Genomic DNA, 14229 nt, shown 5'->3' on the forward strand with positions numbered 1-14229 from the left:
TTCAATTCGTCTTGCTGTTTCTCCGATATCGATGATTTCAGACGACACACGCAAGGGGGAAACAAATTCCACGGCACCTGTTTCCAAATGTCCCGATGCTTGCGTTTAATTTGCATTGCAAAACGTTCGAAGAATCAAATCCGTTCGTAACACAGCCACGTTCACACGTTCAACGGACATATGTATAATAATTCCGAACATCCACACGGCTACGAAATTATCTACATTGACATTTGTACCCGCTGCACCACACCCGAAATTGACGTTCTCCGGCTAATTGAGATTACGAGACTTGATAAAATACGCTTGTATACACTTCGTATCATCCGGCAATTACGTATACATACATACATATATAGATATATCCCGTCGCAATAGTGGTGCTTCGCTCGCTCCGCGACAGTTTCGTTGCGCACACACGATCCTATCGAATCGAAGCGCGGAAATCTCGCGCCCTATTTTCTCCTCGAAACATCTCGACCTTTCGAAATTTTAAATGTCACGAAACGTCGATCGTCGAACTCGAACGAGGGGGCTACTAGAGCATCGAATTCGTTCATCGATCAAAGTCGCCGTGAGAAAACTAGAAGCTGGCAAGTACACGCGGTGGATAAATTTATCTGTCGATCGCGCTCAAATCCCGTTGGCTTAAAAATGCAGGGAAGACGACAGCTCGAAATTGATAACCGTACGAGAAACGTCACGCCACGCCACGCCACGCCACGCCACGCCACGCCACACCACACCACGCCATGCCGCGTTTGTGCACGCTTTCACACTTACTCGAGTACATGAATGCAAGCCAAGGCGACGGCCGGTGAGAACAGATCATCGCTGCCGACGCTCCAGCGTCTGCCGAACGCGACGAGGCCCGGCATTTCTCCGTCTCTTGTGTGGAGACTCGATCCAGTAATCGTTCTCGTGCGCAGCAAAAGGCGGCATGCACGCGCGATAACATAACCTATACGCACGAGAGAAGCGCCGGAGACGCGTTAACAGACCGCGCGCTTCGCACTACGTAAGTACGAAACAAGGCGAACGAGCGGACCGCCGGACTTTGTGACCAGCCGACTGTCACGGATGGACTGAATCACTGAAACGCGGAACGAAACTATAGTCGCCCGGTTCGTTGCGAGGTAAAGAAATCCACAATCTGTTCCTGTTACATTCGCGTTAACCCTTCGCGTACAAGATCTATATCGTTGTATAAATTAAATATAGACCGTGGTATCTTCGTAAGCGGCCGGGATTCATACACCGTATGTTATTTGACTTCTCCTAACGTACACACAAACATCTGTACAGAACTGTGTTTTGCGATTGCCTGTTGCGGAGGAACGTGTGCGACAGTATACGCAAGTGGTATCTATATAGCGTAGGTACAAACTCCAGCTTTGAAAGGACAGTTCTAAAATACCGGAGGGTATTAAAACTTTAGGTCGACCATATGAAAATCGGCCTTAGGACAAAAAACTGATCGTGATTCCCGTACGCGAGAGGTTAAACAGCTATTAGAATGTTCGCTGAACGACCGTTTACGCAACATCGAAGCGTTTTATACTTGTATCTTTTTATTCGAGTCGAAAGAAACTCGAAAAGCAACAGCTCGTTTAATCGGTGATATTGTTCGGAGTAAGTGTACCGCGTTCCAATTTTGATACGATGAAAACGCAAAAGAGAACGGTATCGAAAAATTCGTTACACAGAGATCGAAAATGCAAGATCGTAACGAACCATTTCGATTTCAACGTTCGAAAAATGTTAATCGATCGATACACGAAACGAATCGATACACGATTTCGTCACGTTCGCTCGGTATTTAACGAAAATTCGACGTTCCTCGGAGAACGAGCACATTTTTAATTCCTCGAGATAAATCTTTATCGTCGCGCGTACACAGGTCTGCGTTAGGTTATGGTATAATACGCACGAGGGAGAAAATTGGTTGCGCGTTCGTTCGAAATACCGTGCGAGCATCAAGAATGGCTGGACGTTGTTTTAATTGAAATTTTATCGATCGCGTTGTTCGAGGTGAAAGGAAACACGGAGAAGCCATGTTGCGGCATCGACATATCGAGAAACGCGAGTTTACAGTAACGACGAAAATGAAATGGACGATCGCCAATTTCTCCGCTATCCTTACCTCTCTGTCCTGGGTCATTTGCCACGTTCGTTAACGATTTTCCGAAGCTAAGATGTACGAACACGAACGGTCGTGACGCGAAAACTACCCTTTGATCATCGCTAATAATAATCCCACCGCATCGATGCCTAATAACTCTTTCTAAATACATTATAAATTTACGATACTCTGTTCAAAATTTAGTAACGGGTACGTTTTTAGGTTGTTAAAAGCTTTAGCGTTACGACGAGCAAATATGTTTCGAGGCATCGCTCATTTTTTCTAATTATAGTACGCGCAAGGTTAGTCGAAGAAGATTCGTTAAACAATGTTTCCGCAAAAAAGATGATTAAATCACGGACAAATATCTTTTTCCCACAATTCCCATATATTCTAATTAACGAGAAGTTCGCGAAGCACCGGACGCGTACCAATGAATCAACACCCACCGGAAGTTCGTAACTTTCATTTCTCGTATCTCGAAAACAAAGTCCCGGATCGTACGAAATGATACACGATTTCGCGACTATCTTCCGCTTCGGTTCCGTTACCGCGATTATTCTTTCGCGATTAACACGTTAAGCGCCGCTCAAGTTTTCCACAGTTAAGAATGTCCTCGACACTTGTTCCAACGAAAGTTGAAGTATTTAATAATTTCTCGACGCACGTGTTATTTTACAGCATCACCGACGAGAGCAATGCCGTTCGAAAGTTCACGAGTATTAGAATTCGTGTCCCGTGAGCGCTCCAGAGACGCGTTAAACTCGCGAAACGGTGAAAAAAGCAAGCTCATCGAAAATTGTCTCCAAGTGGGTAATTAAACGTTCCATTGCTTCGTTAAAAGAGCAGCTATTCGCGTCGTCCAATTTCGCTCCGCGTAAACGCGTTTCACGGCAATTGAAATCGTATAACCGACGCAACCAGAATTTCCACAGTTTTACGTATCCCGTGGCACCGACGTTCCAACATAGGGTGTCGGGGTGGGTCTAGAAGGGTACATCGCGAGACGATCCGAAAACCCTCGAAGCGGGTAGGCGCAACGGCTACGAAGAAGCACGGCGACGAGCGGAGCGCCGTGCCGGCGCGTAATTGAAATTCCTCGCCGCGACTAATCGCGTTTAATTGTACAGTAAAATAATTAATCGGCCGATTTATGGCACACGTGTTCGCCGATGACGGGTCCGCGTGTACACGCGGATACGTATCGCTGGTATCTACGGGTCTGCAACGCGGAATCGATTATCGAATTACGTTGGTAATTAAGGGGCGGAAATCACGAGATGGGAGGGGGCGGTTGGGGTGTGTGGAGGGGGGATTCTCAGAATATATCTCTATCAATTAATCGAAATATATAACGCGCGCGCGTGGACGCGTCGATGCCTAAAATGTAGGTCACGCGGAATTATTATCCGCGAACGTCGGTATCCTATTTCAAGGAGGCGCTATAATTACGAGGTACTGCCCCGCAAATAATACGTAATATCCTGGCCGCGCGCACGGCTTGAGAATTCTTGAAACCAGCTGTTCGGCCGCGCGGACAAGCGGGATCGTTAACGGGTCAAAGTGATTGATCGGGGGTTCCGGGTATTAATATCGAGATGTTCACTCACCATATCAGATGCAGGATGAACAGGAAAGCACCGGGCACGACGAGGTCGTCGCTGCCGACGCTCCATCGGCGTCGGAACACCACGATACCAGGCATCGCTTCTAAACCGTTTCACCCTATCATCCATTCAATCGTCTAGAGTGCACGGAGGAGGGCACCGGGCTCCTATCCGGGTTTCGTCCACGAATCACCGGGCAAACGCCGGCACCTGGACCACCACGATCCGGGACCACTTTGACACTGGACACGAACCCCACGAACGGCACGCCTCGTCCTCGTCGTCGCGTACCAGGACGCGCATTTCCGTGACTCTTGTCCAGCCGCGTCTCCATCCTCCTCGCGGACGGAGTTTACCGGCGAGCATTCGGGCGGCGCTACCCCCGAGTAGGCGCGCCGCGATCACCGCTGGAAATCGCGGTAACGGGGCGCCTCGATTTACCCTAACCCTCGTCGAAATCTCCTCAACGACGTCACGGTGGACGCGGGGACATTTTTATTTCTTTTGATCCGCGTCTGACACCGATTGACCGTGTTTCCGATTCGACTTCTTCGGGACGAACGAGTGGGTTTGTCGTTTCCTCGCTGAGAAACTTACACGTGGTGCGTTCCTCTCTTTTTCTTCCAAAGGGAGAAACAGAGGGTCGGGCACCTTGCGATCCAACACTGTGGAACCAACGGCGAGCAACCTTCGAACCTCTGCCGAAATTAAATATTTTATTATTTGAAAAATTTTATTTATGGATTGAAATTTCTTTTCAATTCTTTTCTTTCGTTCGTTTCTACGATAATTCACTCGGGATTCGAAGAAAGTATCGATATTTGAATATGTAGTATTTGAAACATTTTATTTACGGACTGGAATTTCTTATTTTCGAAAATTTCTTTTCAACTTTTCTCTTTCTTTCCCCTTGTATGTACACGTTTCGATTTCTATGATAATTCACTCGGGATTCGAAGAAAGTATCGATATTTGAATATACAATATTTGAAAAATTTTATTTACACGGTGGAATATCTTATTTTCGAAAATTTCTTTTCAATTCTTTTCCTTCTCTCCCTTTACATATACACGCGTATTACACGTTTCGATTTCCACGATAATTCACTCGGGATTCGAAGAAAGTATCAATATTTGAATATATAATATTTGAAAGATTTTATTTACACGATGGAATATCTTATTTTCAAAAATTTCTTTTCAATTCTTTTCCTTCTTTCCCCACACGCGTATCGCACGTTTCGATTTCCACGATAATTCACTCGGGATTCGAAGAAAGTATCGATATTTGAATATACAATATTCGAAAAATTTTATTTCCAGGCCGGAATTTCTTTCCAATTTTTTTCTTTCTTTCCCCTTGTACGTACACGTTTCGATTTCTACGATAATTCACTCGGGATTCGAAGGAAGCATCGATCGGTTCATTCGTGGATAATGTAACTACTTTTATAGATCGTTAAAGTACGAGTACGGAACTGCAACGCGTCGTTTCTTTCGATTCAACGCGACTCGTTTCCGCTCGTTCCCTTTTCTTCTCGCTGCTCACGTGCATTCCTCGAGGAATCGCGCATCGTATAAAAAATAAAGCCTTTTGTCAAAAATTCGTACATTTCGGTCGCGGTGCATCGAGTGCAACGACTGGTCGCGAACAAGTAGTCGAAGGGTTGCTCGTCAATGGTCCGGAGGAGAACTCGCGCTGCGACGGAACTTTAAACCGACTTCACCCGAGGTCCTCCATATTCAAACACCGCGCACCGTTAGCGATACGTAACCGATACTCCCTCCCCGCCGCGTCTTCGTTTCTATAGGGTGATTTCAGAAACTGGGACAACCGGTATCAACCTTTTTCGTCGGATATAGGAAAGAAGATCGCAAGGAGAAGCAGCAGCTGTGCGGTTTAAGAAGGTCCAACTTTTCACGATCTTACTTGTCCCGCGGTGCGCGAGGATGCAAATGCAAGGTTTGCAATTGTATCTTTTACTTTTCTTTCTTTCTTTCTTCTTTTTTTTTTTTCTTTAAATCGAACCGCGCGGTTTCTTACGCGCGATAAGTTTCGTCCGATCGTTTCGCGGGTAAGGTATTCGGGCACACGGGACGAATACGAACATCCGAAAATAAAACACGGTTTAGACCGCGTGCTACAAACGTGCTCCATTTCGGGGTAACTCGTGCCACCGTTACCTATTCGATGTCCGTGCCTCGATACTTTTACGCGTCGAATGACGGGAAGAATCGATTCGATGCAAAGGAAAAAGGAGCGTACAGTTCCGTTTAAAATAAAACTGCAACTGGATCTTCCTCGTGCATGGTTGCATCTTTTGAGGAGGAAGGAAAAAAGAGGTACAAAAAGACAGACCTCGCCGAACCGTGGAACATTTTTCTCCGTTAATTTTCACCACATTCACGCAGAAGGAGACTATAGACCGACCCAGTTTCTAGAATCACCCTGTATACATTGCATACTCGTGTGTATGTACGTGTACGTACATATATATATATATTTCTTTTTTTATATATATACATACATACACACACACTGTTCTCCGATTATTATCACTTTATCTTGTCAAACGTTTTGAAACGAATTAATTTAATTAAATTCGAAGCCGTGTAACGTTATCGAAGAAATGTCCGTAGATTTAAATTACCGGCTTAATTAGATCTCGTTGTTCTTCTAACCGAAGACGAATCTAACGAGTGGTCCGTTGCTCGTGGGAAAGAAAATTCGCATTGTTTCGCGAATTCGTTACGGGTCGCGGTATTTTATTTCGCTCAACCTCTACCTCTCCCTCCCCCCTCCAACAAACCCCCACCGAAAGAAGAATGCTCATTGTGCAACAATGAAAAGACGCGCATTAAACGAACCCGCGACGTGAAAGCGGGGCAAAGTTCCATCGAAATTGAAACACGTAGATAAGATAACACGGACTCGTACGAAATTCTACAACGAATCGAACGATATGCTCCGTTCTTCTATACCTTCTCTTTTCTCTTCTTTTTTTTTTTTTTTTTAATAATCGAACGTTGCATCGTGCATTCCATCTTTTTCCGCATTGTACTAGATTGTTCGGAAAGTCGTTTCGTTTCTTTTTTTTTCGGTGAAAATGAAACACGATTTTTTTTAAAGTGTACAAATATTTTATCAATCCTTTCCATTCGAGAGGCGATCCTCGATCACTTAATTCGGTGTACTTTCTCCAATTCGAGAAACCATCGTGGTTTGGAATTGAAATTAAAATTAGAATTGAAATTGAAATTGAAATTAAAATTGGAATTAAAATTAGAATTGAAATTGAAATTAAAATTAAAGTTGGAATTGAAATTAAAATTAGAATCTAAATTAAAATTGGAATTGCAATTAAATCAATCACTCCTATCTCGTAAGACGTAAACACACGCATAAGAAACGTCTGCAATGAAAATGCTCCGTTTCAAATTAATTGCACGATTCGAAGGATTTCGTCGAGGTGCTGGTTTCTGGTATCGGAAGAGCACCGAGTGCAATGGGTTAAATCACGTATTCTTCGTTTTAGGAGAACGAAACGCCATTCCGAACAACCCGATAGATTCGCGCGTTCCGAGCGCGAGCGCTTCGAATGCGCTGCGCGAAACAATCGAAACTCTGGAAAATTCCCGTGGGATCCGCGAAACTTTTAAGCAACTATGGCGATTCGTATCCAGGAGTAGCGAGGACCTCGCGTATCTCATCCGACCGATGCCACGTAGAGGGAAATCTTTTCACCGTGTACCGAGAAACTCGTCCGAGCGATGTACGCGCGACACCGATCAATGGAATCGGTTAAAAGAGTCGCGAGACCTTAAAGAAAGAGCGTCTTGTACGCACGGGATAGAATCGCGGGCAACGGATGACGTAACTGCGCCGCGAGTTACGAAGAACAACCGTTTTTAAAGTAGACACTCTCGCGAACAGTTGGCGGACACCGGAGCGATATTTAATTTCCCACCAACGCGAGACTTTCTCCCACGGCGTTACGTTTCTAACCGTTCGAACAAATCCCGCGTCTTTTTTTTTCTCTTCTGTCCGAGAAGACAATCGCGACCGAGAGAAAGAACCGAGTTCCGATTTTCGTTCAAACTCCTGAGTACCAGAAACGTATTCGAGAGAAAAATCAAAAAATCAAAAAGAGAGAGAAACGCGCGTGAAAAACGATTTCACGGGGATTGAAATAATTACAGTCTCTAGGAAAACGAGTCTCGATAATACGATGCGCGTAAATCGGAATTAATTTCAACGAACCCGTCGAGCACCCGGTGTATCCTTAATCCCCGATATTCGAATCTACCCGGCCTGGATGGGTTGCCAAAAAATTACGACGCGAATTGTTTCCGAACGATGCCCAATCGGGACGAGAGTCTCGTTCGGTCGTTAGTTGTCGTCGCCAGTTCCGAGAAAAGATTCTATTCCACTTCCGCGAAGCGAGACGCAACGAAAGGGAATCACCGGTGCCGCTTTTATCGCGCTTCGATCTTCCGGTTTGTCGGGACAGCCTCCCCTTCTCCCGCACGTACCGAACAAAGGCGAAATCCACGTACGCGAAAGTTCCGCGCGTAGTCTCGAGGAACGACAACCCTTTCCCCCCCTCCCTGTCGCGAGAGCCGTTACCAAGAATAATTCGGCACGTAAAAATCGTTCCACCGATCGCTACGCCCGGCTCGAGCGCGCAATCAATACCAATTAACTTATCACCGGCTCTCGAAATAGTAGCCCTAAAGCTCGTAATTCGAGGTACCGGTGAAGCCCCGACGAGACGACTCCAGCGTCACGTCGTAGAGGGGCGATTCTTTTCTCGTTGTTTTTTTTCTCTCTCTGTGGAAATTCAAGATGCTGCTTACCGCGATCGTCGACGCGTACGATTCACCGTGACACGATAAACGATCGTCGCGTATCCGTGGTATTCCCTGGCGATTCACCGGGGTCCTTGTCACAAGTTCTTTCACCCAGGAGAAACACGTTACACACCGCGATACCGAGTCTCCACCAGTCTCCTATCGTCCGGCTCGTCGAATTCACGGTGTACCGATGACAGGGATGATACGTTTGTTCCGCGGTAGAATCGCGTAGACACCGAGAGAGCAGACGAGTTATTCCCCACCGGCAGAGCCGATCGGGGCCGGCGTTACCGTCTACTGTGCCGCAACGTGTCTCCACGCACCCCTGTCATCGTTTCCTCGCGGCGTGTGTCGCGTACGAGCCCGATGGGGTGCGCATATCATTCGTCGTTACCGTACCGATGCCGCGCCACGTGCAGGGCAGACATCACCTCCGTACGCCACCCGCGAAACCCGGTGCCCGCGAAAATACCGTCTCACCGCGACCGTCGGGGTGAGCCACCTCGAGCGCGACTGAGCCACCGAATTTGAGCCGCGGTGCACCTTCGACGGTGGCACCGAGGGCGCTCAATCTCTATGACCGGTACACGCGCGTGCGTCGCTACGCCTCCTGTGCGGCAGACGCTGCGTCGCTGCGACGCTCCGCCTCGCACGCGGGACACAGTTTATCGAGTGTCGCCGACCGACGGTTTCGTCGTCGGTAACTTCGAGCTTCGGTGCCCTCTGCAAAGGGCTCCCTTCGTTCGTTCCTTCGCGCGATATCGTCGTCGAGAAATGTATCGTTTTTTCTCTGCGTTTGTAATACGACACGTAACTGTATTTCATTGCAGATGCTCGAGAATAAAGTGTACCGTACACTGGTTTCATTTATAATGGAATTAACGAGTTTATATATCGAACCTTTGGGAAATATCGCGTGATCAAGGTTAAGTGTATTATCGAGTGGCTTCGTCGTCGGTAACTTGGAGCTTCGATGCCCTCTGCGAAGGGTTCCCTGTTCTTTCCTTCGTGCGATATCGTTGCTGAGAAATATACGGTTTTCTTGTGCGTTTATAATATAATACGTAACTGTATTTCATTGCAGATGCTCGAGAATAAAGTGTACCGTACACTGGTTTCATTTATAATGGAATTAACGAGTTTATATATCGAACCTTTGGGAAATGTCGCGTGATCGAAGGTTAAGTGTATTATCGAGTGGCTTCGTCGTCGGTAACTTGGAGCTTCGATGCCCTCTGCGAAGGGTTCTCTGTTCATTTCTTCGCGCGATATCGTTGTCGAGAAATATGCAGTTTTTTTCTACGTTTGTAATATAATACGTAACTGTATTCTATTGCAGATGCTTGAGAATAAAGTGTACCGTACACTGGTTTCATTTATAATGGAATTAACGAGTTTATATATCGAACCTTTGGGAAATATCGCGTGATCGAAGGTTAAGTGTATTATCGAGTGGCTTCATCGTCGGTAACTTCGAGCTTCGATGCTCTGTACGAAGAGCCCCTGTTCTTCGATTCGCGCAATATTGTTGTCACATTGTTTGTATGAATATTCTTGCGAAATGTTCGATTTCTTTCTGCGTTTATTGCGCGTAATTGTATTCTGTTTCAGATTGTTGAGAGTACAGGGCACTTGTACACTGGTACGTTTCATTGATTACAAAAGTAGGGAGGATTTTACAATCGTACCCTCGGGAAGTATCGGATGATCGAGAATCGAGTGAACGTTATTCATCGGCAGTATCTTATCAAATGGCTTCAACATTGATAACTTAAAGCTTCAATATTCTCGATGAAGGGCTCTCGATCCTTTGATCTTTGATTCTTGCGATGTTGTTACATTGTTTACATCCGACCATTTTAGGAAATATTCGATTTATTACTGTTACAGACAGTTGTAAATAAAATATAGTTGAACGCTGCTATGTTTTATTTATTGTGAAAGTAAGAACCAGTAACGAGGACTTCAAATCGTTTAGAAAATACTGGGTGATCGAGAATCGAGCGAATAATTACTAGTACTTACCTTCTATGCAATGGTTAAATTTCTTATCAAGTTGTAGTACGAGCGAAGAAACTCGCCCAGGTTTTTACGCTCTATTTAATTTCAGAATATATTTTTAAACAAAAATTACGACAACAAATTTACGAAATTGTTGAAAAATTAAAATAAATTGGACGAAACGAAGATGGAATCGTAATGTTACGGTGCGTAAACGAGAGAAAGTGTAGCACGAGCAGTGCTAAAATAAATTAACAATTGTATAAACTAAAGTAAAAATACAATTAAGGAAAAAATTCAGCTGTATATTACTTCGTGTAAACGTAAAAGAGTATTTTCGTAAATATAATATTCTTTTTCATTCTCTTATGTATTTAAAAAAAAATAATAATTTAACGCAAACTTAAATGCATTTATTGGATCACAATATAAAAATAGTGAATAAGTCAGATTTCGTTTATTTACCTTTCTCAAATGTGTTTTAAGGAGTTACCTAAGTTCGATATATAATTATTAAACAATTACGCGATTGGTATACGGGGTATTTTTTCCTATTATTTAAAATAGCAAAGATATTAAGGTGATCTCTTTCTGGTAGAAGCCTCTATATAATCCGGGCCATTGTAAAATGGAAAATAAAAGTATCATTGACTGTAAATACCGGTTAAATAGTTGTTGAAACATCTTCTCATATTGACCGATAATTGCCCGCGATTAAGAAGAATCACACGATGATTGTGATATATGCGTATGTACGAATATATGTATGTAATACACAAATATACTGACCTATTTCATTTGGATGGATGTGTAATACTTTATATAATTTGTAGACTTCTTTTCGTTAAAAAGAAGTGAACAACTTAACATAAAAGGACATGTAGAAAATTATTAATATAACACTTTTTATAAATAGTGCAAAAAGATACTCTTTGAATGGTTACAGGTTGAAAGTTCCCATAATTTATTTTAAAAATATATATCTTTATTTGGCAGCCTTAAAATATAATATTTTTTGACAAAATTTACGATCCGAACAAAATATTCAATAGCTACAAAGAATAATTTTTCTAAAAACATACAATGTATATAGCGATTATGTTTTAATACATAAGTTTACTTTATTAAACATACCAACAAAAGTATAATAAATTAGGAAATGCAATTTTAAGTCACATATTTTCAACCTTATAAATAATTATTAACAAAATTATAGAAACCACTGGAAATATAAATTTTAATTTAATTTTTGCATTACTTCAATTATCGGAATGCTTGAAACTTGTACAAGTCTAAACAAATTGCAAGTTTATATATTTTTTATTTTCAGATAGTCGAGTATACTGGAAATGGGATACTAAATATAGAACACTCATTAGTTTCTGGCCTGATCGTAATTTTGTATGTACCAGTCAACAGTATCTTTAATAGCTTGATCGAATGAAGTAAATTGAAAATTAGGTAAATATTTTCGTAGTTTGGCATTGCTTGCTGTTTTCTTATATTGTCCATCAGCTGCCGATAAATCATATATTAGATTTCCTTTAAAGTTGAAGGCTTGTGCAATCGATTCAGCTACCTGAGATATTGTGACTTCTTGAGCTTCGTCCACTGTAGAGTATAAAAACAAAAACTTTAATAATAGAACAATAAGTACAATTGGTAAAATTATTATATGCCTTATAATGTACCTGATAGAATAATTGGCTCTACAGAATTATACTCTCTAAGTACCCATATAATCAACTTGGCTAAATCTAAACTATATATAAACTGCCTTAAAGGCTTTCCAGAACCCAATACAGTAAATGTTTTATCCTTTGTATTTCCTGAAAGATACATACATGTACTAGTGTTATGCTACAAAATTATGAAAAACCCTTATTATTGTATTTAAAATATTTGGTACCATCTTTAATTAAGTCGTAAAGCCTTCGCATTAAGCCTGGTATAACATGACTAGCACTAGGATGAAAATTGTCATTTGGGCCGAACACATTACAGGGAATAATACTGGTGTAAAGTCTGCCATGTTGCTCATAATAACCTCGATTTGAAATATCTATAAGACGCTTAGCATAACTATAACCATAATTTGATGGATGTGGGGGCCCATTGTGGACCTAAAAAGTAACACAGAAATAAATCTCACGATCAAAGTTTAAAACTAGTAATACTACAAATGATATTACCATAGTTTCGTCGATAGGGTATGTTGTTTTATCGGGAAATATGCAGGTTGACAAACAAGATACAACTTTAACAACATCATTTTCATGAGCAGTTTGTAATACATTATCGTTCATATAAATGTTGTTACGCTTAAAATTTAAGACATCTTAAAAAATTTAACAATAATAATAATATACCAATTAATAAAAGTTAATTTCGTTTACCAAAAACTCCAAATTATGTGCCATGTTATGAAATAGACCACCAACCATGGCAGCTAAATGAACAACATGAGTTGGCTTATGTTTTTCAAACAATTTTTCTGTACTTTTCTTGTTGCTGAAAATGTAACATTTTTTATTTTTGTAAATGTAACAACATAATTAATTTATTACTGCATAATACTTAAATAATAAGTTACCATAAATCTGCATCTTTGGAACCTACAAATATCCACTTTTCATTTTCATTTTTCTCAGATTTGATAACACTTTGAATAGCTTTACCAACTAATCCTGTTCCACCAGTTACAAGTATAACCTTTTCACATTCAGTCATGTTTTATGAAATCTAAATAAACACTCAAATATTAAGACTTAATTCTTTTTTAAGATTGTTATAATTACGACACAGAAAATTATTCAAGTTTTAGAGAGTAAAGAATTTTATTTCTTTTTTTAAGTTGCACTTTTATTTCGATAACATGATTTAATTTACCAAGTATATATAAGTCAAAATACATATTTTAAAATGTAAAATAGTCAGTATAAAATGATTTTATTGTAACAATATGCTTGATAAACAAATTTAAAATACAAGATTCTTATAAAACTATTTAGCAGTGGTATACATTTCATATCTGTATATACTCATCACATAGTATTAATTATTAATAATCCTTCGTACTTCTATAACTTACAAGTAAAAAATCAGTTGAAGATAGACAGTGCACTATTAACGAGAATAGCATATCATCATAATCACGATGCTTCACTAATAAAAATTAACATTCGAACTTCATTTCCTTATCAAACATACATCGCCATCTATTGGTACAAAGAGATCTCTACTGACGAGTACCTACAAGATAAACTGATCATTCAATTGGAATTTAAGACACAAACAAGATATAAAATAAATGTTGCAGACGAGATATAGAATAAATATTGCAGACGAAATATAAAATAGATGTTACAGACGAGATCAAAAATAAACATTGCAAACAATGTACCGTTTTCGTTTCTAATGTCACTTCCAACGTTATCGATTAGGACTAAAATAAAATTTCAGTGTCATTAGGTGTAGGAATTAAAATTAAATATGATAAAAATAAATTATTTAGGTACCAATGAGAATAAAAAATGAGGTGATGAATAGATCTTTTGAAATAAAAATACGACAATATAAAATATTAGTGGATTTGAAGTATTCCTTCTCTTTCAAAATGGTGACTCATGGAACTACATGGAACTA

At 41.2% G+C, this 14229-nt stretch overlaps 2 protein-coding genes and 2 long non-coding RNA genes across 9 annotated transcripts in view; 2 read left to right on the plus strand and 2 right to left on the minus strand.

The window, feature by feature from the left end:
- Positions 1-9102, minus strand: part of Inae (inactivation no afterpotential E) — a 120390-nt gene extending 111288 nt beyond the window's left edge. For 4 of the 5 annotated variants that reach the window (XR_012991484.1, XM_076307335.1, XM_076307333.1 and 1 more), the window contains exons 1-2: positions 8587-9102; positions 3733-4427 (exon numbers count right to left, since the gene is read on the minus strand). Coding sequence is in view for 4 of the 5 variants with exons in the window: in XM_076307335.1 (XP_076163450.1) it covers positions 3733-3827 (95 nt within the window). In the remaining variant the exon portion in view is untranslated. Of the gene's footprint in view, positions 1-783; positions 2050-3732; positions 4428-8586 lie in introns of those variants that run through there. The other variant, XM_076307334.1, reaches the window with a different exon arrangement.
- A 57-nt stretch (positions 9103-9159) lies between these two features.
- LOC143144689 (uncharacterized) lies at positions 9160-11387 on the plus strand. The gene is made up of 2 exons (XR_012991486.1): positions 9160-9359; positions 9414-11387. It is a non-coding gene; the product is annotated as an uncharacterized LOC143144689 (long non-coding RNA).
- On the plus strand, positions 9201-11387 carry LOC143144692 (uncharacterized). Its single transcript, XR_012991491.1, has 2 exons — positions 9201-10225; positions 10474-11387. It is a non-coding gene; the product is annotated as an uncharacterized LOC143144692 (long non-coding RNA).
- Positions 11388-11594: 207 nt separating this feature from the next.
- Gmer (GDP-L-fucose synthase-like protein) lies at positions 11595-13770 on the minus strand. Of its 2 annotated transcripts, none has more exons than XM_076307338.1 (7): positions 13676-13764; positions 13178-13337; positions 12981-13095; positions 12777-12905; positions 12494-12707; positions 12276-12413; positions 11595-12195 (listed from the first exon to the last, which is right to left on the minus strand). In XM_076307338.1, exons 2-7 carry the CDS (start codon positions 13312-13314, stop codon positions 11960-11962), a joined length of 969 nt encoding a protein of 322 aa, XP_076163453.1. In that variant the 5' UTR covers positions 13315-13337; positions 13676-13764; the 3' UTR covers positions 11595-11959. The 2 variants fall into 2 exon arrangements, with proteins under 2 accessions (XP_076163453.1, XP_076163452.1); XM_076307337.1 differs by having other exon boundaries at positions 11596-12195; positions 13178-13326; positions 13676-13770.
- Positions 13771-14229: the final 459 nt, after the last annotated feature.

This window comes from Ptiloglossa arizonensis, chromosome 3 (assembly GCF_051014685.1).
Source record: "Ptiloglossa arizonensis isolate GNS036 chromosome 3, iyPtiAriz1_principal, whole genome shotgun sequence".
Classification (NCBI taxonomy): domain Eukaryota; kingdom Metazoa; phylum Arthropoda; class Insecta; order Hymenoptera; family Colletidae; genus Ptiloglossa; species Ptiloglossa arizonensis.